The 22,689-nt window shown below is 35.6% G+C and overlaps 1 protein-coding gene across 11 annotated transcripts in view; it reads left to right on the forward strand.

Annotated features, from left to right (window-relative positions):
* Nucleotides 1-22,144, forward strand: part of PHKB (phosphorylase kinase regulatory subunit beta) — an 83,039-nt gene extending 60,895 nt beyond the window's left edge. For 9 of the 11 annotated variants that reach the window (XM_075765890.1, XM_075765893.1, XM_075765891.1 and 6 more), the window contains 11 exons: nucleotides 2,820-2,881; nucleotides 2,969-3,131; nucleotides 3,951-4,032; nucleotides 6,592-6,649; nucleotides 8,402-8,492; nucleotides 9,785-9,987; nucleotides 12,863-12,997; nucleotides 16,709-16,838; nucleotides 17,269-17,376; nucleotides 18,660-18,800; nucleotides 21,110-22,144. In XM_075765890.1, coding sequence (XP_075622005.1) covers nucleotides 2,820-2,881; nucleotides 2,969-3,131; nucleotides 3,951-4,032; nucleotides 6,592-6,649; nucleotides 8,402-8,492; nucleotides 9,785-9,987; nucleotides 12,863-12,997; nucleotides 16,709-16,838; nucleotides 17,269-17,376; nucleotides 18,660-18,800; nucleotides 21,110-21,247 — 1,311 coding nt within the window. In that variant the 3' untranslated portion in view covers nucleotides 21,248-22,144. Of the gene's footprint in view, nucleotides 1-2,819; nucleotides 2,882-2,968; nucleotides 3,132-3,950; nucleotides 4,033-6,591; nucleotides 6,650-7,453; nucleotides 7,545-8,401; nucleotides 8,493-9,784; nucleotides 9,988-12,862; nucleotides 12,998-16,708; nucleotides 16,839-17,268; nucleotides 17,377-18,659; nucleotides 18,801-21,109 lie in introns of all 11 variants that reach the window. The other 2 variants (XM_075765889.1, XM_075765887.1) reach the window with 1 other exon arrangement.
* The last annotated feature ends 545 nt before the right edge of the window (nucleotides 22,145-22,689 follow it).

Below are 22,689 nucleotides of genomic sequence, written 5' to 3' on the forward strand. Positions count from 1 at the left end.
TTACCCCTATTGAAGAACTGTTCTTTTTGTAAGAGAGAAAACCAAACCCACAGTTATAATTTGTTCCCTAGAAAATAATGAATTTTTAAAACAGCTGGGTTATTTGTAAATTAAATACTCATAGCTATAATGGTTTAAGATATCCTTGTTATCTTTCAAATACTGATGTATTTCTACAACAACTACTACACGTAGGTCGTGTTGTCTCTCCTGTTACCATTTACTTTTCCTATAGCAAATGCCGTTACTGCCCATGGAAACCCTTTCATTTCTCTACAGTGTTTGTTGTTGTGGGTGTTTTTTAAATTTAACTGCAATGACTGTTTTGCCTTGCATTTGATTAAACTGATGTATTAGCAGGTGAGAAATTCCTCAGTCTATGTCGTGTGTCCTTACTGTAAGCACTACACTGTTACAGTCTAGGGAGTGAACTTCCCCTTCTGTACTCATCAACTTTCCGGAAAGATTTTTATTTTTTTTTTTTTAATAAGCAATTAATTAGTAGTTTTAAAGTGTTGTCAGTCATTGGTCTTTGCTTTATTTGTTATTCATTAAAAAGAATGCCTGGTAAACTACGAACAAATGTTTATTTGGCTTTAAGGCACCTAAAAAAAAAAAAAAAGGCAGCTGTATGAGGTGTGATGCTTTAAAATTGTACTGTGAGCTCCCTGAGGCTTCATCTGTTACCTGCAGCCATGACTTAACCACATCTTAACAATCTGCAATGCTAAGTGACACGATGCCTGGCCTCCGCTAAGCGGTAGTCATATTCCCTGGCCGGTGAGTCAGGCATGGACCGGAGCTGGCAGAGGAACCCCGCCCCGGGCAGGAGCGGCAGAGGGGCGGCAGCACTGCTGCTCGCCTGGCTCAGGCTGTCTGCAGGTGCCACATTAAGGTTGCACTTACTGGAATTATTGATGGCAGGTCCAGCATGGGCTATTTCTGCCCTCCTGGGTTTGTTGTTGGTCAATGCCCGTGCTGCAGTTCTGCTGGTGAATTAGTGTCTACCTCTGCTGTAACCCAAAACTAGAATTATCAGGTCTGAAAACAAAACAAACCCAGGGTTGGTTAGTAATGGTCAATACTGCAGAAGTGAAGAGCTGGTAACTGTTGTAGGCTGACAGAGTGGGTCGAGTCGCATGCAGAAATCACTTCCAATGGACTGGCCAATGAGAGAATCATTAGTTTAACAGGGCCCCAATACAACTTTGTTAAATATAGTTACGTACTCACTCAATCCCCCTGTAGATTGAATGAAATTTATTAAAAAAACAAAAAAACAAAAACAAGCCACAAGAATGCCTTATACTTTTTCCAGAGAGAAATTCTTACCACATCCATAAATACAATGTGTGAACTTCCCCATATGTCAGTATACCATGTTTAACCATGTTGCAGCGTATTACTAAGATGTAATTCCTGTTATGCCAGTAAGCTAAGGATATAAAAACTGGTTTGGGTTAAATGGAAATTGTCTCTCTCATTTATTCTTAACATCCCTTTCTCTTTTGCCACTTTCCAAAGCCTTTACGTCTTTATTTTACCTTTTTTTTATAAATTAATGTTAGATGTTGGTGATCAGTGCATTGACTGGTAGAACATGGTGTGCTTTCTCCAGCAGTTTAACTGTAATGTTTCAGTCTTACTGCACGCTTGTCACATTTTGGAAACAGCCTTGTTTCATTATGGGGGAGGATTTGGTACAAGAACAAGCAACATGTTTAATTTGTAGTGTTTTCTTAAATAATTCATCTATTCCCACAAAACAGATATTGCATCTTTGTGAATTGTACTCAGCTGCTTCATTTAGAGGCGTATGTGTAAACGTGCCTAGAGACAGAATGTTATGTCTCTGATTGTATGAATGCTTTTTTTTTGGTAAAATATACAAAATGTAATTTCATTTGAAAATTATGCTTAGAAGACGTGTAGCTTTTTTCCAATTTTCATCTTTACTGTCTGTTTCCATTGTCATCATGTGTTCAAGCAGATATGCAAGACAAAGAATGAATGACACCAGCAATAAAAGCAAAGCAGGGTTTTTTATAGTCAGTCATCCCACAGTGTAACAGATGAATGTTTTACTGCAACTTGTGTACAATGCAATGGAATTTAAAAGTTCACAATACATACTCAATTTTATTTAGCTAATGAGAACCATGAAAAAGCAGTCTTAAAAATGCTGTAGTACAGTACGTTTCCTCTGGAACTGTATAAATAGGAAATTCATATAAATTTGGAGTAAATGAATTGCAATGACTATATCAGACAAATGTAACATTGAATTTCAGGTATGTGATATTCTGAGACAGAAGTATTTGTAAGCTGCATTTGATGTGCAAACTTAGGCATGCTTGGATTTAAGGAATGACTACTGTGGAGTAGGAGTAGGAAATGGAGTAGGAAATACTACTATGTTGTGTTCCTGTAACATCACGGAGCCTGAGAGGAAAACTAGCCGTCTTTCAGTGATCCCTCAAACAATGTGTGGTATGATCCAGAACATGGGTGTCACGCAGGACTCTGAGGAATGCAAATCCTTCTCTCGGGGCTTTTCATCAGACCCGTTCTGGGGAGGGGGGCTGGCCATTGCTTGATGAAGCTGTACACTGCAGGCAAAAGAACAGCAGAACGCCAGCAAAAGAGAGACAGCAGCCTGAGAGACTACTTCTGTCTTAAGGGAGATCTTGAGAAAAAGGAAAAATACTCTGGAAAGAAACTACTTTCTCAATGGAAACCACCAGCAACACATTGTGATCAAAACTATATAGTTATGTATAATTCTGCATCTTTTTAATTTTTTCAATTTTTCATTTCAGACATTAATATCTGGAGCAGTTGTTGAACAACTTGACTTCCTAAGAATCACTGAAACAGAAGAGTAAGGCCATGTGTAAATAATAATGATGAAGTAGTTGATAATTAAAATACTTTTTGAACTATGAAGAAATGAAATATTATTTTTCAGGGCTCCTGTATTTAAGAGTTTGGAGGAGTTGGATCTTCCAAAACATTCAAAAGTCAAGAGACAGTCTAGTACTCCAAATGCTTCTGAACTCGAGCAGCAACCAGATGTAAATATTAATGACTGGAAAAACAAGTCGACATACGAGATCCTGCAGAAACTCAACGTAAGTAAATTTGATAAAAATACAGTTTAACTTCATTCTCGTGAAATGAGAAATGATGTGCAGGTGTTCTTTCTAACAGCAGCCTACTTACTAATCACGTTGATCTGTCATGGTTCAATGTTAATAATATAGCTAGGAACATAAAATGTCTGATCTTCCTGTTCGGAGAATCTTCCTTTTGACAGTCACAGAACTTTCTGGCCCTTCATGCTGTAACTGTTGGCTTCCATTTCTCCGAGCTACCCACATCATCTTCTGGTAGTGACCCATCTAAAAGTATGAATAGATATTTTATTGTTAGATGAACATTCAGAAGACTTCAACAGATGGTATTCGCTCTGATGGACTGGTGACTTCTTAATGATTCCAAGGGAAAGTTCCAATCTGGCGTTTTTCCCGTATCTAGAAGAAAACTACCGGTGACTGTTTCTCGATAGAGTGTTCAGTAGGAACACACAAGGTATTCTGCTTGGTTCCCTATTCACTACAAGCGTTTCTGCTGTAAATGACGGGATGTGAGAACAGAAAAATCCAGAAATGTTTCTGAGGCCAAATTATTACAACTTAATTTGAACTGCGGAGAAGCCTCTGAAAGCAGCAGTGACAACAATACAGCATACATAGGGTATGAAATAGTTGTGAAGTCCCCTTAAAAAGAAAATTTGTAGACTTTTTTTAAATTAAAACCAAAAATAGGTCCTTTGGTTTCACTTCAAATTTGTAATAGCTTTTCTGGTTTTGCTTCACTGAAAATCTGAAGGCTATTTGTTGTTAAGTTGTTGCTGCCTTTTTTTTTTTTTTTTTTTTTTTTTTTTTAAGGACTGCAATTGCCTAGCAAGTCAAGCATTACTCTCGAGTGTGCTGCTTAAAAGGGAAGGACCGAATTTTATCACCAGGGAAGGTAAGAGCTGCTTTAATTTGACTGCTCTGAATATTTCAGGAAGCAGCTGTATGCTTAGTTGTAATGAACATGAATAATGGCTGTGCATGCAAGCAGTTGTGTAGCTATTTTCTTTGCTATTTAAAGCAATTTCTGCATTAAATGGGACATGCACATTCATAGTGTAGTGGGGAATGAGCTGCTAAATATATGCACTCTTTTTCATTGTCTGTAGGCTGCTGCTGTATCTGGTTGTAATTTTGAATGCATAGATACCAAAAATAGGGGATTTGACCTTGTATAGAAAACAAACTAAAGACGAGTTCATGTGTCTGTAACAATTAGTCTGAAATGTGTGAAGCTTGATACTGAATTTTTATTTTACTTTCATGTAATCGCACTTTAATACATCTCTGAAGCTTAGTCTAATTTTGTATTATGGCTTTGTATTAGAGCACAGGATTTAAACTCATGAAAAATAATTCAGAAGAGCTACTGATGCTTCTGGCTTTTGTGCTGCAAGGTTTGCTGGTTTTTTCCCCCAAAAGACTACTTATTAGCTGCCTTTGTACTATGAATACCCCTCAGAAAAAGAGGAATGTTAAGATCAAATAACATTCCCTTAGTTATTCATCAAGCAGTGTAACTTACCACCTCGTATTCTAGAGCCCTGCTTTATAATTTTGATTTAAGTTGGTTCTTGTGATGAAAAGTTGTCATTTTGACATAAATATACATTATATCCATTTTGCTATATTAAAAATGTAATGAAAACAATGTACGGTAGAATAAAATTCACTGTTGAAATACAATGTGAATCCAAAGTCATGGTCAGAAGCTGAGCACTGTGCACGTGTAGTCTCTGAAGCGGGCTTTTTCACCCCTGTTACCTGTACCGCTGTTGGGCCTTTGAGAGCCTCAGTGGTTTTCTTAGTCCTTTGTAGGTCGTGTCCTTCTTTGCTCTGGAAACAACTTGAGGCAGACTTCCTAACCTCTGGAAACAACCAGTATAACCACTTTTGACCATTAGATCATGATGATGAACTTAAAAACTCTCTTGACACCATTTAGGTCACAAAAAAAGTGCTGTTGTGCCTTTGACTGTTCAGAGCTCACTTGCATAGACCTTTTTGTGCCATCCAATATGAAATAGTAGATGATGGTAACCTTTTTAATATGCACCTTTCATTAAACTGTCTGAGTCACTGACTAAAAGTTCCTGTCTTCCTACGACTAGAGATTTATGGAGACTGACATTAAATAATCACACAATCAATAAAACATAAATCTAAAGACAAAAGCTGAAGAACCTTGGGTGTTTCAGCTGACAAGCACAGGCCATGATTTTGTGAGTCAACTTCTGCTACTGTTGTTTTGTTATAGATGAACAATGAGTGGCATGAAAAACACTGCCATTCCATCTGAGAATTTAAAATCTAGATGCTAAATGAAGTTTAAACAATGGAAAATTTGTCACCACTTTTACCTTTAACAAAATGGTCCCCATTTGACCTCTACATAGTTGAAGAGATGTCAGTATAGCAAGCTGATGCACTATGATCAACTATGGGCTGACAAGAGAATGGTATCTCTTGTTCTGCTTAATGTAATTAGTGTACTTCAGGACTTCTCTGAATCCTGGCTCACCTACTTTTGACTTTTAGAAGCAGTGTTCTTCCCATGTCCTACCCTCTCCTTTTTAGGTCATGTTTGCACAGTGTGATGCTACTTTAATACCTTACACTTCACAAAATGTGCTGTTTGGTTTTGGCACGCAGAAAATCAGGTTGGAGAGGGACAGTAGTAAACCAGTAATATAACGCCTAATATATCTGTCCACTATCCCCTGTTGCACTTAGCAGCAGTGATCATTAGCTTCCCTAGAGTAGTGCTGTAATGCACCTCATTACCAAGCCTAGCTCTCAGTCACTTAGGCATCTTTGTGGGTGCCTTATTGTGGTTATTCAGGGCAGAGCCACAAAGCAGTGAAAGATCCTGTGAAAGTCTCATGACCCACATGATTAACCAGGTGATCTGTTGTTCATATACAAAGTTGAAAACAACTCATGTCTTGGATATCAGCTATTACAAACTTTGTCCGAACCTAACATCCCTTCAATGAATTACACTGTCAAGCACAAGACTTCCCTGTTGCTTCCCGCAGGTTTTAACTCAACAAAGAGGCAAGACAGCAGAGAGAGTAGCTACATTCCATATCCGAGACATAATCTGCAGTTTGAGGATGTACCTTATGATGGGGATGGACCTTTATAGGTCAAATGTGTATGTAGATTAGTTTTCTCCAATATATTGCAAAAATAGGTGGTATCATAGGTGTCTCTATAGTGTGAGCAGCAAATTTAGCTGAAATCTGGTTTGGCTTCTTGTGTAACAACATACAACTGGATGATGGGGGACTTGATTGCATCTAAATTTTAGATGTTAAGGACAATAGGTAAGCGCTTTACTAAAGCTGATTCAGAATTAACTAACTGATCTCATCAAATTTACTTATTACTATTAAATGAAAACCCGTACATCTTTTTTGCTTGTGGTTTTTGTTTTTTTAAATACATTTAGGTACTGTTGCTGAGCATATGGAAAGGATCTATAGACGAGCTGGCAGCAAAAAGCTCTGGTTTGTATACATATATCATGTTCCTTTTGTTTTACACCTTCCCTTCCCCCCAACTGTGTGTGTAGAGAGTAAAGCCGTATCCTTATGCACTCAAAAGGTGTGTGGGGGGGAAAAGACAGCTTTCTCTTGGTTCATTGCAGCTGAAGATCTGGTCTGTAATGCTTTAAAAAAGAATTAAGCAGTATTTTCTTACTGTTATCTTTTAAAATATGAAAGAGGAATAAACTCGTTTTGCTATGAGTGCAAAATATACATGCGTTGATGTACAGTTCTTGTTAGCATTCTTTTCTTATTATTTAATATTTTTATTTCTTACAGGGCATGATAAAATACTATTAATACCTTTCTGTACCAAGGCTAGTGATCAAACATAAATTAGTTAAGTTGATACACAGTTTATTTATTGCCCTGAAATAATTTGCTTTCAGCCTGACTTTGTCAGAATAACTTTAAAAGGTTTCAACAAGTATGTTTGAATTTAGATGTTTATTAATTTCTTTGCCCGGGAGCTCAGTAGAAATTCAGTTTCTTTGATAAAAAGAAATGAGTTGAAGTCTGTCTTGAATTCTGATCTCTCACTCTGTAACTATTCCTAACAGCTGAGTGTATAAATATAAGAACTGTTTTTCATTTTTCATTTTATTCTGTTCACGCAGTTAAATGGGCCTTTGCCAATAATAAGGTAGAACCAAATACCTTGGTGGTATTCTTTGTAAAGAATAAAAATCAGAAGTATTTTTAGAAACAAAATATGTAAACTGTTTTTCATTTCTTTTCCATGATTGCCATGTGACATACATATAGGTTGGTGTTGCGCTACAGTGCTGCATTTGCACAGAAATTTTCTTCTTCTATAGCCCCACATATTACTACTTTACTGGTACATGGGAAACAGGTAAAGTGCCCAGAGGTCTGAAATGGAGCTCCATGATTTTTTTTTCTTTTTTGCTTATTTGCATTTTGATAGTATCAGCTAATGCATTTTTGAAATGCTTTGCTCTTGATCTTAAGAAGTGTGTAGCAGTTTTCACAGGCATCAACATCAACTGTTTGAATTTTTTACTAACACTATAGACTATTACAACTTGTTCATTATCTCTCTGGATAAAGGATTCTTGGTAGTGTCAAAGCCTGTGCTAGGAAGGCTCAAATACGGGTCTACTAGGTTTGTATTTTGTCAGGAAATTATTATTCCAAGTATTTATATCTTTAATCATCAACTGGATATATGAAAAAATGTTTTTCTTAGAGGTTACACCTAGTTTTTAACCTAGGAATTTACGTAAGTCTGGTTTCTTCATGCTACACATGTGAAATATTACCTCAGTACAGAAAACAAAACAAAGCCTTGGTGTTATGTGTTCTGCTTTCTCTTGCAAGTTCTTTCTTAACCTTGGTAGTTTTTTAATGTATTTATCTTGCAAAATGATGAAAGTGTCACAAAAGAGAAGCTGGCATCGCTTACCTGTCTGTTTTCAAGATGATGTTGAGAAAAGAACAACAAGCTTTTTATGGAGCTGGTAGTTTAATGAGTTCTAACTAAATTTATTTTTGATCTATTAATCTATACCTAGACTACAAAATGAAAATCCATAGAAGATTACATAAAATCTGATCCAAATTCTGCTTTATAATGTACATATTTACTAAGTTAGTTTTGAGATCTCGGCTGTGGCAGACTTCAAACTTATATATGAATTCATTAAACTAGCTTTTGATATGTAGTGGGTTTGCTCTGTTTTCTGCCCTCAGGTCTGTTGTGCGCTTCGCAGCAAGTCTTTTAGGTAAACTAGTGGACAGCCTTGCACCATCTATTACTAATGTTTTAGTTCAGGGCAAGCAGGTAAGTCTTTACTCCTCAGAAACATATTAAGGAATGATAACAGAGAAACTAAATAAATGGGCTTTTTAATTTTGAAGGCCTCTGATGCTTCTTTTAAAAGTACCCAATGGCTTAATAAATCACTACTGAAGAAGAAAAATCCAGGAGAAAAAAGAAATGTTTAAAACTTGCATATACTATGGGCTACTAAATTTACTGTTATATAATGACAGAACAATACTGAAAAGACTGTCAAGATAAGAAGGGAAGAGGCATGATTTACATAACCCCTTAGATTTTATACACATGCCCTCGTTTCAACAAAAGTAGATGGAGTCAAGCAATAAAGCTTCTTTTTAAGACTTACTTAATAAAGATGTAGCCACTCTTTCTCTAACTGAGCATCAGACAACAGCTGGGTGGCAGTTGAGCAGAATGTTTTTCAGGATTTAACCTTTGTGGCAAACAAAGTTTAATCGTCAGTGTTTCTTCCTTTCCTAAGGAGGACTTTTTTCTTCCTCCCACCAAAATAATTTTAACTAAGTTTGTGAAGAGCTGTTTCTAAATAATAATAATTGAATAATACATATTTTAGTATTAAAATGTATTAAAATATGTGTATACTTACCTATATGCAATGCTATTATGACAGATTTGTCCTAGTCTTACTCCAGACTGAGGTCTGGGTATGTGCATCTGGCGCTACACCGCTCTAGAGGAAGCTACACCCGCATGCAGCATGATTTGTAGTTGTTTATTTTCAGCTTTTTAACCTATCATGTTTATTATAAGAGAAAAGTTAGTGGTGTTTGTGTTTTACTGACAGTAGATTAAAAGAAAATCAGAATTTTAACATAATTCCTCCTTTGTGGTTAAACAATCTAGTACCAGCAATATATTTTCTTAAAATGAAGGCTGTAACTTTTAGGATGCTATTAGAAATAAGAAAATGAAACTATTAATTTAATTCTGAATTTTAAGCGAGCTCCACAGCTGTCAGAAATGAAAGACTATCTAAACCTAGTGTACAGTCACAATTATACAGCCAGTTTTGAAACCAAAGCAGTGGTCAGGTACTTTTACTTTCACCTGGAAAAATATATTCTGTATTTACTCTGGTCCTTAGTGAATTTTGTTATTTTAATAGCATCCAACTAACAGCATTAACAAGCATCAGTCATTGACATAAAATTATTTTTGTATTGTGAAATTTTAACAAGAAAAGCAGAGTTCATAAAGCTTCATTACTGAATTGCTTCTACGGTGCTTTTATTCCTCCCTATATCTTCTGAATTGTTTTCAATGTACTGCAGGTGACACTTGGAGCTTTTGGCCAAGAGGAAGAAGTTATTTCTAATCCGTTATCCCCAGGAGTGATTAAGAACATCATCTATGAAAAATGTCATTTACAAGATGAAAGAGAAGCTGTAGTTCAGCAGGAACTTGTCATACATATTGGCTGGATCATCTCAAATTCACCTGAACTTTTCAGTGGCATGCTGAAGATACGGATTGGGTAAGCAAAGTACTTACTGTTCTTACTACTAGTATTGCAGGGGAGCATACATACTTCACTAGAAATTGTTCCTATGTTGCAAAAATGGTTTATATAAGATGATGCAGCAAAACTCATATACTTTAATTTTACATTTCTATGAAGCCTGCTTTAAATTAGTGTGCCAAATCAACAGTGTAAAGTGGAGGAGGGGCAGTCCTTGTAATAGCCCATGTGAAGCTTTCCTACAGTTAATACAGTGAACTATAGTATTTTTCAAAGCCTGATCCCTATCATGTTAGGGCTTTAAAGCCACAGGCAGTGTAGTGGTGTTAGATGTGTTCTGTACAGCCCATGAACAGTGGCAGGTATGCTGTAATGGTAAGTACATTTGAACTGCAGAAGGCTTTTATTACCTGAAATTCCCATTGCAGACAACACTCTAAAACAAGCTGTCTTTTTAGGCAGATTATTGTGCTGAAACTCTGAAAAGAAATAGTTCAAATGTACTTACCATTACAGCTTTTCCTAAAACATTCTGAGGCATCAAGGTGTACTTCTGATACTCAGTGAATCTGAGTATCTGATATCTGGCATAATGAAGACATTGTTCAAAGGCAGTTCCCTACACAAAAATAATTTACTGCCATGGTAAAGAAAAACCTGATTTGTCCTATAAAGCTGCTAAACCCCTCTTTTTGTTCTTAAAAAAAATAATCCACAAACACCACCCCTATTACAGACACACACAATGCTGCTTGACTGTTCATCCGCTACACAGCTGTCTAATTCTATACTAACTAGATTACGCTAAGCTATACATAGCTGAGGAAGCACAAACCTGAATCAAGTTTAAAATGTCATTTTTCTCCTGGATTGTTGTATTTAGTTCTTTGATAATGTGACCTATGAATGGTCTGTGCTTGAGTGTTATCATATTCCATGGTATCTGCATTTACTTTGCTATCCACAGAAATTAATTATTTTTTCACATTTCGGAAGAGACAGATGCATTTGAGTAAGCACTTCTTTGAAGAGGCCAGGTGCTACTGACTGAGATTTACAGAATTAGTGAGCATGTTTTAGAATTAGAACTTGTGTCCCATCTTCCGTATTTTTTTCATGGAGAAACTACAGCATTTCAACAGTGGAGGGAGATACCAGCAGTCTTTTTTTCTAGCACACAAGATTCATGCTTCTGGTTTAGCAGTACATTCCAGTCATAAAACCAAAAACTCTTCAGATCACCTATGCTACGTTTACTGCAAGTACCTCTACCACTTTTGCACTCCAACACCTTTTCTGCACCCTTTACAGATTCACATTACTCTTCTTTTCTCCCCTTCCTCATTCTCTGTAACTAATTCTTTTTGCACTTTTTTTTCCTTTCTCCCAAGGTTAATGCTAGACATTCAATTTCCTTTATTTTGGTGTTATCACCCACTCCAGTGAGCAAAATTAACCTTCTCGCAGGAACACCATTCCAGTTTGATAATTACTTGATTTAGTGTCTTGTTATTGATTTGTTTTCAGGGTTTCATGTTGAAATAGATCAAGCTCCTGACAGCCCTATTACTATAAAAACCTCCAGCCAACTGACTTCTACCCACCTTTTATAGCGAAGAGCTTGATAGGAGGTCTGCTCTTCACTTTGCTATGTTTTGTAGGCTACTGCAAAGAGAAAATACCAGTGAATGACTTGTATGCAGATGCATTTGAGTCATAGTGAAAAAGAAGAGATTCCTAAGCCATGTGTGTTTGTTAAATTAGTAAGTAGAGAATGACACTTCCCCCACTAAAATAAATAAAATATGTTCTTCAATGAATGGTCCTAGAAACCTCAAATTTAAAGCAACATTGAGTCAGTTGGCCTGACATCTCAAAATTCTGTGTAGTTACTAAGAATCCTTCAGAGAAGATTGTGACTTGAATTACATAAACAGAAACCTTCTATACCTTGTAGGCTAAATGCCAGTGGAATGTGGCTATACTGATAAGGTAACTCTCTGGGGAATACTCTGCATTTCATGACAAACTGAGGAAGGCGCTCTGATGTACCTCAGACTTGATCAGGTGTTGTATGATGGACTGTTTGAAAAAAAACTAGTTAAGTTTCTTTTCACTTTTGATAGTAATACCTACTTGAACTGAAGTAGTGCAGATGGTAAGACTGAGCTCCACGGTCAGTTATCCCGCTTCAGATGTACCTATACATTATTTCATCTTTGATATTATAGAGGAGGCTGTAGTACTGTTTTTATGTAATGCGCAGAATAAAATTCAGCATTTTTCTTCAATAATTTGTGAAGTTCTACCTCTCTGATACCTAAGGCTGAAAAATCTTCACTGTTGCCATATTTTTATTTAATCAAATCTTTTCAAAAGGGAGTAGCAAAAGAAAGTGTGATTGAAATTCCTTTTGGCAGTCTAAGCCTAAAACTATAGATAACCCCTGAAGTCTTTTTAAATGTAAAATCATTTAATTTTTAATTTTTTTTTAAAAACTCATCAGCAAAATATTTATACTGTCAGAGCATTATTTTGAATAGGAATTTTAACATCAAAAGGCAGGTAAATGCTTGTCTTAATGAACATGGGACGTAGGGGAATATGTAGACAAATATATCTTCCTTATAAAAGTATGCTTCACAACCCATTTCTTAAAATCTATGCATTATCCCTTTCAGTTTGTATCATATTGCAAACAAACACAAAAATCTGAGTAAATTCCACAATACAGTAAGAGTTGTGGAGTATTTGTTTGCTATTTTATGCATGTCCTGACAGCCAGATACCAGGATCATGTGGAATTCTTAGGAGCTATTTTATTAGACTAATTTTTCATCTTTGAAAACTTCATATTTAATTAATAAATATATTTCTCACTTTACTTCAGATGGATTATCCATGCTATGAAATATGAATTGAAAATCCGTGCTGGGGATATGCCAGCCAAGGACTTATACCAGATGTCCCCTAGTGAAGTGAAGCAGCTTCTGCTGGATATTCTTCAACCACAGCAGCAGGGGAGGTAATGAGATGTGTGGGTTTGTGACACCTGTTTTTATTCATTTTAGGCTGTTCAAGTAATTTTCATTTCTGAAATACTTTATGTACATCTGAAATCACCAGTCATCTGCAATCAGGAATATACTTATTTAAGGAAAGGTAGCAAAAATGCATTTCTTCATTCTTTCACCTGTGTCCAGGTTCTACTGTTTCTTTTATATTGCAGCTTCCCTTTTCAGTGTATCTTTGTGGAAGTCTTACTTTATAGTAGTAATCTCTATACTTTGGCAGTAATCTGAAGCGTTACATTCTTTCATGTGGAGCCAAAAATGACTCAATACCATCTAGTTAAGTAACTTGTAAGAATATTTGTCTGCTGTTCAGTGCTTGCTTTCTTCTAGCTTATTATATGAATTAAGAACAGATGTTCTCTAAAATTCCCAAGAGACAGCAGTGCTGCCTCAAACTTGTAATCTTTTCTCCAAGCTGTAACTAGCTGCCGAAAAGAGTGTGCATTGTGATACAAAGTATACAAGAAAGAAGTTAAAATTACAATATTTCCACTTAACTATATTGATAAGAGTCAAATCAAAAGTTCTCCTGTAGGTTTTACTTCTGGTTGTTAGATTAAACTTTGGCACATACTACCCACAATTTCTGTAGTCCTTGATTGAATGGATGATGGCCTTTTCTCTCAACAAAGAGGAAATATACCACATGTCATACTAATGTTCCTGCTTAATTCAAAACACATTCTGTTTTTTCCCCCCCCGATCTATAATGCCCGAGCAACAAGCTCCTTAAATCGACATCTGCTGTCTCTCATTTAATTTGTGTGATGTAGAATCTCTCAGTGTAACTGACTCCGTACTCTGCATCTCCCACACGCTTTTCAGTGTCTTGGTTGTGGTTATTAATGCTTGCTGTTTAGTCACTGTCTCTACTTGTGTTGATGTTGACATTATTCCTCTAAAATCTTCGCAGAACAACCCAAGGTTTCTCTTTGCAGCATTTTCCATTAAATATTATGCTATTTAGGAAACAATTTGCTCAATCATAGTAAGCAATTCAAGCACCATTCTTCATTAGAGATCTTACCTGAGTTGTCACAGTGCCTTCTGCTTTTCATTCCTTTAATATACAATAGCTGGGTCAGCAAAGAACACTCCGGTTGATTTTCTGAGGATGAAGGTTCTTTTTTGGAGTTACCCGAGTACAAAAGCTAGCCAGCATATCCTTCAAAACTTCCTATCTTTAACTTCTTCCTGTACAGTATTACTAGGTCTTTTTCCTTACCCATTAGTGACTTGTTTTTAGAAGTTCTCTTCCTGCCAGGAAAACCAGAACACTGTCTCCTTGCATTTTTTTTTCTGTGACAGTTTTTCCTACTGTTGTGATTTTTAGACAACATCTCTGCTCCTGTGATACCACATATCACTGCCAATTAATTTGTCATACATGAAGGGCTAGTGGTATATGTACCTCCCTAACAGTGTCTCCACAACTAACCTCTCTCCAAGTTTTCATAGAGGGTAAAATTTTTGCAATTTTCCTACCTCTTACACTGGGCTCCAGGATACTATACCAATATATCACCTGAGTGCAGACTTCCACAGGTATTCTTTTTGATGTATCTGCATAGGTCACAGGATTGTGAGTAGCCTTTTTAAAATGGAGCACTGTTCTTTTAATGTCATAAAACTAGTTTTGCTTATAGAGCTTACAGGACTCTCTTCCTTACCATAGTAATTCAGATAGGTCGGAGTATTTTTGACATCTTCAAGTGCTGCTTTCTTTGTATGAAGAAAACAACCTTTTATTTCTATCACAACTTGTCTTTTTGTTTTTATGAATGTTTTCTTGTCCTAGCCCAAGGACAGAGCCGTGCAGAGAATGAGATGGAACTGTCGTAGCAGGCACAAGTTTTTGGCAGTTAAGTGTTTTATGGAAAAGTAATTTGTAAGACATTTTTCCTTAATTTGTCATGTTACTCCAACACAGTTATACAGGAAAAAGATGCTGCATATTGGCTTGATCCTGGCACTGGTAAAGTAATTAAAAGTCAATAATAAGGCAGTGACAGCTGTTGTATCATAAGTCCTTTAAGCCTTAACTTTAAATATCTGCCTTGTTCTCATAAAGCATATCCCACCTACCTACAAGCTCAAACCTGTTCAGAAGATGCACTACTTAGTAATACCTCTTTCTTTCTTTTAAAAAAAAAAAAATCCCCAAACACCACACTGTTTGCTTGGTCTTCCAGAGTAGTTGGGAGCTACACTACGAAACTTAAGAAAAGTGTAATAACACACACAGAGTTGTCTGAATTCAGGTTCTCTTTTCTGGTCAGATCTCAGAAGGAATTCTTACCATTTCTCCAGTATTTAAAATCAAGGTTTTTCAATGTAAGATCTTTTTGTTATTTCATCGGGCACACTGGCGTCCAGATAAACAAATAATTTTACTGACAAGTAATTTTATTCTGAACATATCAAGTTAATCTAGCAATACAAACAGAGGAAAAACAAAACCAAAAAATATTACTGCTTAATTTCATTTGAGCTAGGCTAGAAAAGTTCTGCAGAACTAGAAAGTTAAAGTTGACCAGGGCATTTCCTCCCCACCCCCCCATTTCAAACAGCCTACCAGAACAAGGTCTTTGAAACACAGAAAGCCATGTTGCCAAGCAGTAATTTAAATCTAGTTTTCCTAAAAAACCTCTATTTGTGACCTGAGGAGACATGGAACTTTTTGCAGTAATATTAAACTAAGATACAAAAGTATTAGTTGCTTTTTGCATCAGAGCTCTGCTTCCTAGGGGAGCTCTTGCTACTCTCTTACCATATAAAAATAGATTTTTCTACTTAAAATTTAAAAGCCAACTAGAAGACAGTAACTTTTAGGAAAACTCTTCTGTCACATATGTGCAGTACTGCTACACAAGACTTAATTCTTTACTGTGAATCCACCAATTAAAATACCCATGGCTGCCACTGCTGGAACAGTATTGTAAGTAAAAAAAATAAAATAAAAAATTATGGAGAATGTAACTCTGTTCAAAGCTTTAGCTTAACAAAAAAAAATACTGTCAAACTTTCTAAATTTATAGGCTACTTGTTTTTCTACATGCCATCATAAAAAAACCTATCTATCTTCAGCAATCCTGCTGAAATAAATTTTTCTAACCTGGTATTTAAATTAGAATGATAGGTGTTTCTAAACCATTATCTATTACATTTTGTATTTTAGAGATGCAGAATTTCATTGAGATTTATATAATGTTTTGCCTATTGTAGTATAATAAAACAATTTTAATATTACAGTTAGTATTTTTTTTCAGTGTGTATAAATTTGGCTGTCATAGGTACCCCACAATGACTTCTGTTTTATGTATGTTTTAGTTTATAGTGACTTAAATTGATTGGATATGTTGAATTAAGCCTACTACTGTTACTGTACTGCACTGGATAGATTTCACAGTTAATTCTTTTATTCCAGTTACATAAAGCACAAACACACACATAAGAACAACATTCTAACCTCTATATGCTGAGCATCTTCATCTTGTTTCCTTTAGAGTGTAACTTACCAGAAAACACAACATACTGCATGTTCATCATTAATACCTATTCGATGTCACTGCTTACCTTACTGGCTTACACCACAAAACAAGGCTTGGTTCTGCATCTGTACCGGTTTTTTACTTCAAGTTCTCAATTTTCTTTGTCCACAGAAGCTGGCTAAACAGAAGACAGATAGATGGTTCTCTGAATCGGACTCCTGCTGGATTCTATGATCGAGTGTGGCAGATCTTGGAGAGAACCCCTAATGGTTTAATAGTGGCAGGGAAATTTTTACCACAGGTAAAACCAGCATAGATGCTCAGTTATTTCTGCTCTATTAACAGTGAATTATTTTATTGTTAATGTCTATTTTATACCATAATATATTATTTAAGGTAGTTTGTTCCTGTTAGGATTTTTTTTTTAAAAAAAAGGTATTTTCAAGTTTTCTTTTTGATTCTGAGTAAAATATAGTTAGAATAGAATGGAAGTCAGTTATTTCTATTACTTCTATTATTTCTATATTATTTCTATTATTTCTATTCTAGACTTCATAAGTCTAGAAGACCCTTTCCAAGTGACATACTCTGAAATCTGCTCCCTTGTTGATCCTACAGTGGTCATATTTCTTAGCTGAGTATTATTTATTCCACAATAAATAGGCTCTACTTGGGGGTGGTTTTGATTTAATGCAAATGGTCTTTCAATAAAAGTATTATTTGTTTTTCAGCAACCAACCTTATCGGATATGACGATGTATGAAATGAATTTTTCCCTTCTAGTTGAAGATATGCTGCAAAATATTGACCAGCCGGAATATAGGCAAATTATTGTAGAGGTCTGTAGCCTACAATGAAAGAAATTTTATAATGTACATAAGTATGTTACAGCTTAAAAGACAAAAAAGTAACCGAGGGTCAAATATGTGAAGAAATAGCATTTTAAATATGAACACTAGCTTCAGTGGTTTCTCCATAGATTTTGTATGATTAAACACGTTCCTGTTATCATGTTCAGAATATACTAAGCAAATAGATAAATATTAAAGACAGTGCCAATATAATTAGAGTTGAAAACTAATAAGAATAATAATTCCAAAGTAGCTTTCCTTCAAGTCCCTAGCCCATGCCTTTTCCTAACAATTTTCTAGATCTAGGGAAAAGCTGCTCTAAAATACCAGTTTGCCCTGTGATAGATTCTTCCTTCTCCTTTTGCTGAGGCTGTCTAGTAGGTTGCTTACGCTACTGAATCAACTACCAGTTTCCTTATGTTCCGATACCTAACAGTAAAGCAAGAGGCTGTTTAAACTCCTTCCCCACCACTGCACGTAACGTATACATTCTGAACAGATCAAGAGCATCTGTACCCTTGGTAACTGACATCTGTGTTGTCAGCAGTGTTCATTGTTAGTTCCCAAGTATATGCCTCTGGTGCTTGTGAGTATTTCTCCACAGTAAAATCAAATGCATCTCAATTCCAGCTAACAACTACTGGTCATGCAGCTTGCTGGACCATCCCCAATTTTTGCTAAAAGATAACATAGTTATCAAAACCCAAGATGACCAATATAGACTGTACTGTCCACTTGTAATTATTACAACAGGTCACTGATCATGTGCACCTTCTTATTTTAAACCTCTTTCAGATATAAGGAATGTAAATTGTCTTGAATTGAGACTTTTTATTAGTGTCTATTGACTTTGTTTTTTATAAACTTTGTCATAGTACAATAGTATGAATAACATCTGTGATTACGGCTCAAATCATCAAATGCTGAGGTTCAGTGTTTTCACCCTCTCCATTGGCTGAGCACCAGCGTTTGTGCAGCCGCACAGTGGACTGAATAAACTGGAAAATAACTTCCCTGGCTCCCAGCAAAGTTAGATGCTAATGTCAAACATTTAAGCAGTGCCCTTAGTTAGGTAGTCACCAGAAATTGTAACCTTTCATAAAAGCCTGCTTTTTCAGTGGTTCTTTTATCAGTCAGAATTCTATTATCTGTGCCATTATTACATGGCTTCCTGCTTGAAAGAGGCATATGCAATTATTAACAGTGTTTTTATGTAACCTAAATTTTAACAAATCAAATTCGAAGTCTTACAGTCTCTTTCTGCCTTCTAGTTGTTGATGGTCATATCTGTTATTCTGGAGAGAAATCCTGAGCTAGAGTTCCAGGACAAAGTGGACTTGGACAAAGTGGTGCAAGAAGCATTTCATGACTTTCAGAAAGATCACAGCAGTCCAAATGGAGCTGAAAATCAAGTGAGTAAAATATTACTGTCTTATAGAATTCAACATTCTTATTCAAGTTAGTAATAAATATTAATTGTGTGGTTCAATAAAAAGCAATTGATATTAGTTCAGAATGGAACACAAATAATAAATTCATATACCCAGCTGCTGCCTGAGTATGCAAAGAGCTTATAAGCAAAGATAAAAGATGTGTGCTTACTTTATTGCTGAATTGTGAATTCAAACTGGTACGGTAAGGAGACCACTCAACGTTATATAGCTCTGAAATGGGAGTCTGGGTAAAGCTGAAATATAATACTCATTAAAGGGGAAAGAATTTGTTAGGGGGGGACACTAGAACAGAAAAGCGTTAAGAATAACAAAAAAAGAAAGAAAAAAACTAAAGCTCAGCAAGCTAGTGTGAACTTAGGATCTTATATACACAGATACTGAGAAAAATTTAGTAACGAAAGAACTCATATGGACAATACTAATGTAAGAACTTGAAATGCAAAACTGTTCTTAGCTACTGATTTTTGTGCTAAAGTTGCATTCATGACTTTTTAATCTCTAAGGCTTAAAATCCAAATAAATGAAACTTGATTATTAAGTAGCTTTTAAGATCTATTTCACTAGGATTTTAGGTTTTATGTTTTAAATGCTCTAAATACTCTCAAGTACAGGTTTTGGTGCCTGAAAGCTCTGAAATTCTGTAATAAAGCCAGGGTGAACTGGTTGAAGGAAGAAATATGAGTAAAACAGTGGGACAAGTCCCTGTGCTACTGAGGATGGTCATCCTCACTATGTCTGGCATTTTATTGTGCACAATATACTCAGAGATATCTGCTAGCTCTGAATAAGCTATTGATTCATAACATACTGATATGCAACAGCACTTCCTGTTGCTGAATTTAGCTCCTTTAAAAAATGAGGAAGGATGTGGTCCTTAAGAATTCTTTCAGAAGTTTCAAGGTTTTTTGTGACTATTTTTTGGTAAGAAGATTTGAAAGCAAGCTAGATATCCAGCCTTAGCAACATATCACCTGGCACAATAGCTTTGATTTTAAAAGAACACAGTTTTCTTGAAATTATGATATTTTTTTTGGCCTGCCCATTTTGGAGACTTTTTGGTGGCAGCCATAGCAAAATTGGACTTATCCACACAAATGGCTGTTAAGTGCCAGATCCACACAGTATCTTGAATATGCTACTGACTTCAGTGACAAGCTGGAAATCCCCAATGGCTATAAACAGAAAGAAAAATCCCCCACAAAACCCAGTTTTTACTGCTGCTGCCCTAGCCTCCATTAAAGTGATGAATTTTTTTCCACGCCCAGATCTACTTAGAGGGAGGCCTTTTTGTCTCAGAAAGAAATCCCAATTTATAGTTGTGAATACTATCTTTAAGATTGTTGTTGTTGGAAATTCCAACTCCTTACATTAAAATTTTCTGGAATCTGAGTATCCCATACTTGCAGGTATATGCCCGCTGGCAGTTAATTGTAGCCTATTTAGAACTGTTCCAATAATATTCTGTCTTAGGTTTTCCTAACAAACACACACTGCTAACAGAAGTCCTAATTTGTCTGAACTATGCTCTTCCATTAAATACACTTGCAAATACACTTGTTAAGTCCCTGTTAACATGTAATAAATGTCAGAAGTATTTACTCTGGTAATTTCCAACACACTGTAAAACTACAGAAGTCTAATATTATTCACCACAGAATCTCTGTCCTTGATTTGATAAAAATAACCAATTTCCTGAATTAGAGTTGAACCTTTGTTATAGCACCCAATATATAATTTGAGATTAAGCAGATGTTTTAACATCATTAACTGTGCAAAACAGGTGTTCAGTGAAGGAAACTTGTTTTGTTGATCTGATCAATGAATTAGTTCATGTGCTACCTGTGGTTTTGTTCTTGGGTTTTAAAAAGAAAAAATTCTTTTTCCAAATAAATCTTTAGTCAGTATCTCTACATGTACATCCAAGGATCTGGCTCACAATCATACTGTGGTAGCATAGTAAGTTACCACATAGAAATCATCTAACAGTATGTTTTAAGAGAGCAGTTGTTCTCTGACACCTATTGTATTAAGAAGGTGGTATCTGCACAGAACTGGAAAATTCATTAAGAAATATATGCAATCCACTTTAGAAATCTCTTTTCCACATGTTCAGGTAAGTGTACATCGGAGCAGATTTATACTATAGCTTTAGAGTCTGAAAACCACATTTGCATTCCTAACATATTTGTGATGTTCCTCTTGTTCACCTGTGCTTGGCTGCTTTACATAATCAACACTAAGGGAAAACTCTTTTCCCTCTCCTGCAGGATGACATGACTGCGTTCTACAACACTCACCCAATTGGAAAAAAGGGAACATGCAGCTACTTGAGTAAGGCTGTGATCGCTTTATTGCTGGAAGGGGAAATGAAACCAAGCAATGATGATCCTTGTACCATTAGCTAAAGCTTCAAACACAACATAAGAATCGTTGTTTTATTTAGTGTTCTATGTATTTTTCATGCATATATTAAAATACTATTTTGAAGAGTAACCCTGGCTAGTAATACAAATGCATACTATCTTTTGCTAAAAGAAGTGCCATTAAAGATACTAAGTGCCACCTAATTTCTTCCTTTCTCAACTATGTAGCATGAAACACTGAGCACATGAAGTTAATCAGATATTGTAGGACTAAGTTGAATGAGATTGTATTTATGATCTTAAATTATGCATTTAACATAGTTGGTAACTTCAAGAGAAATGCAGTATGAGATTTTGTCTTTATACCTCTATTTATTTAAAAAAGTTTATTGTAAATTCTAAATGAAATTCAGAAAAATGCCATGATTAATATGCATACCAATCAGTGTAAAAACATGAAAATTGGAAATTTTTTTTATTATTCTACACACAAATTGGAGGTGGAAGTTAAATAGTTGTTATTCTTTACAGTTTTTCTGTATCATTTCAATTGACTGCATACTTTTAAATTTGGGGTTTTTTTCTTAATTTACCAGTTGATAACTTGATATACAGGTTTCATCCTAATAGAGTAACTTTTTATCTCTAGCAATAACTATCACTGCAGTTTCCCAATTGTTGTTTAAACACCTGTAAGTTAACAAGGGAAATGTATGGTAACAAGACAAAAGTTTGTTGCTCTATTTAAAATTAATATCAGTGAAGAAAAAAACCCCCTTTGTATTACATAAATGTATCTTGAATTCTTTAATGCAGTGATAGCTTATCTCCTGAATGTGTGAAAACACTGTATGCTATAAGCTTTATTTTGGTGAAAGTAATGAAAAGCAAATGCTTGTAAGAAAACTGTCAATAAAAATACTTTAAGTTACATGCAAAGACTCCTACTGACTTTACTGGCAACCTTTAATGTGCTACTGGAACCCCTTTGAATGATCATTAAAGTACCTCTTTTAGCAGAACAAAATATACTAGCTTTAGAACTGGTCCTTAAACATTTTGATAATTAAATTGTGACCAGCTATCAACTGGACAATTCAACGGTCAATAAAGTGTTGCCATATTGATATTAAAGGCAGGTAGTTCAACTTACCTAGAGATAGATGGCAAAACTAATGGCAAAAGTGATGGAGTGAATCTGGGCATGACAGGAATATTTGAACACACTTAGGCAGTGGTTAGTACTTCCCTGATTTGCAGAACTTCCTCAGAAACCACAGAATCAATCCTTCTCAAACCAAAATGACACAATTTGTTACTGAATTTTGAATGGTTTAGTGTCCTAAACCATTAACAAATGTCTTGTCAAATGATGTGGAGAATGAGGAAGGTTGGACAAGCTAGTTTTGGGCTAATAGAGTAGTGGTCCTACTGCTCTTCCTTACTGTAATACATTTACCATTCAAAGAATAGTGGGCAGACAG

Source organism: Balearica regulorum, chromosome 13 (genome assembly GCF_011004875.1).
Source record: "Balearica regulorum gibbericeps isolate bBalReg1 chromosome 13, bBalReg1.pri, whole genome shotgun sequence".
Lineage (NCBI taxonomy): Eukaryota > Metazoa > Chordata > Aves > Gruiformes > Gruidae > Balearica > Balearica regulorum.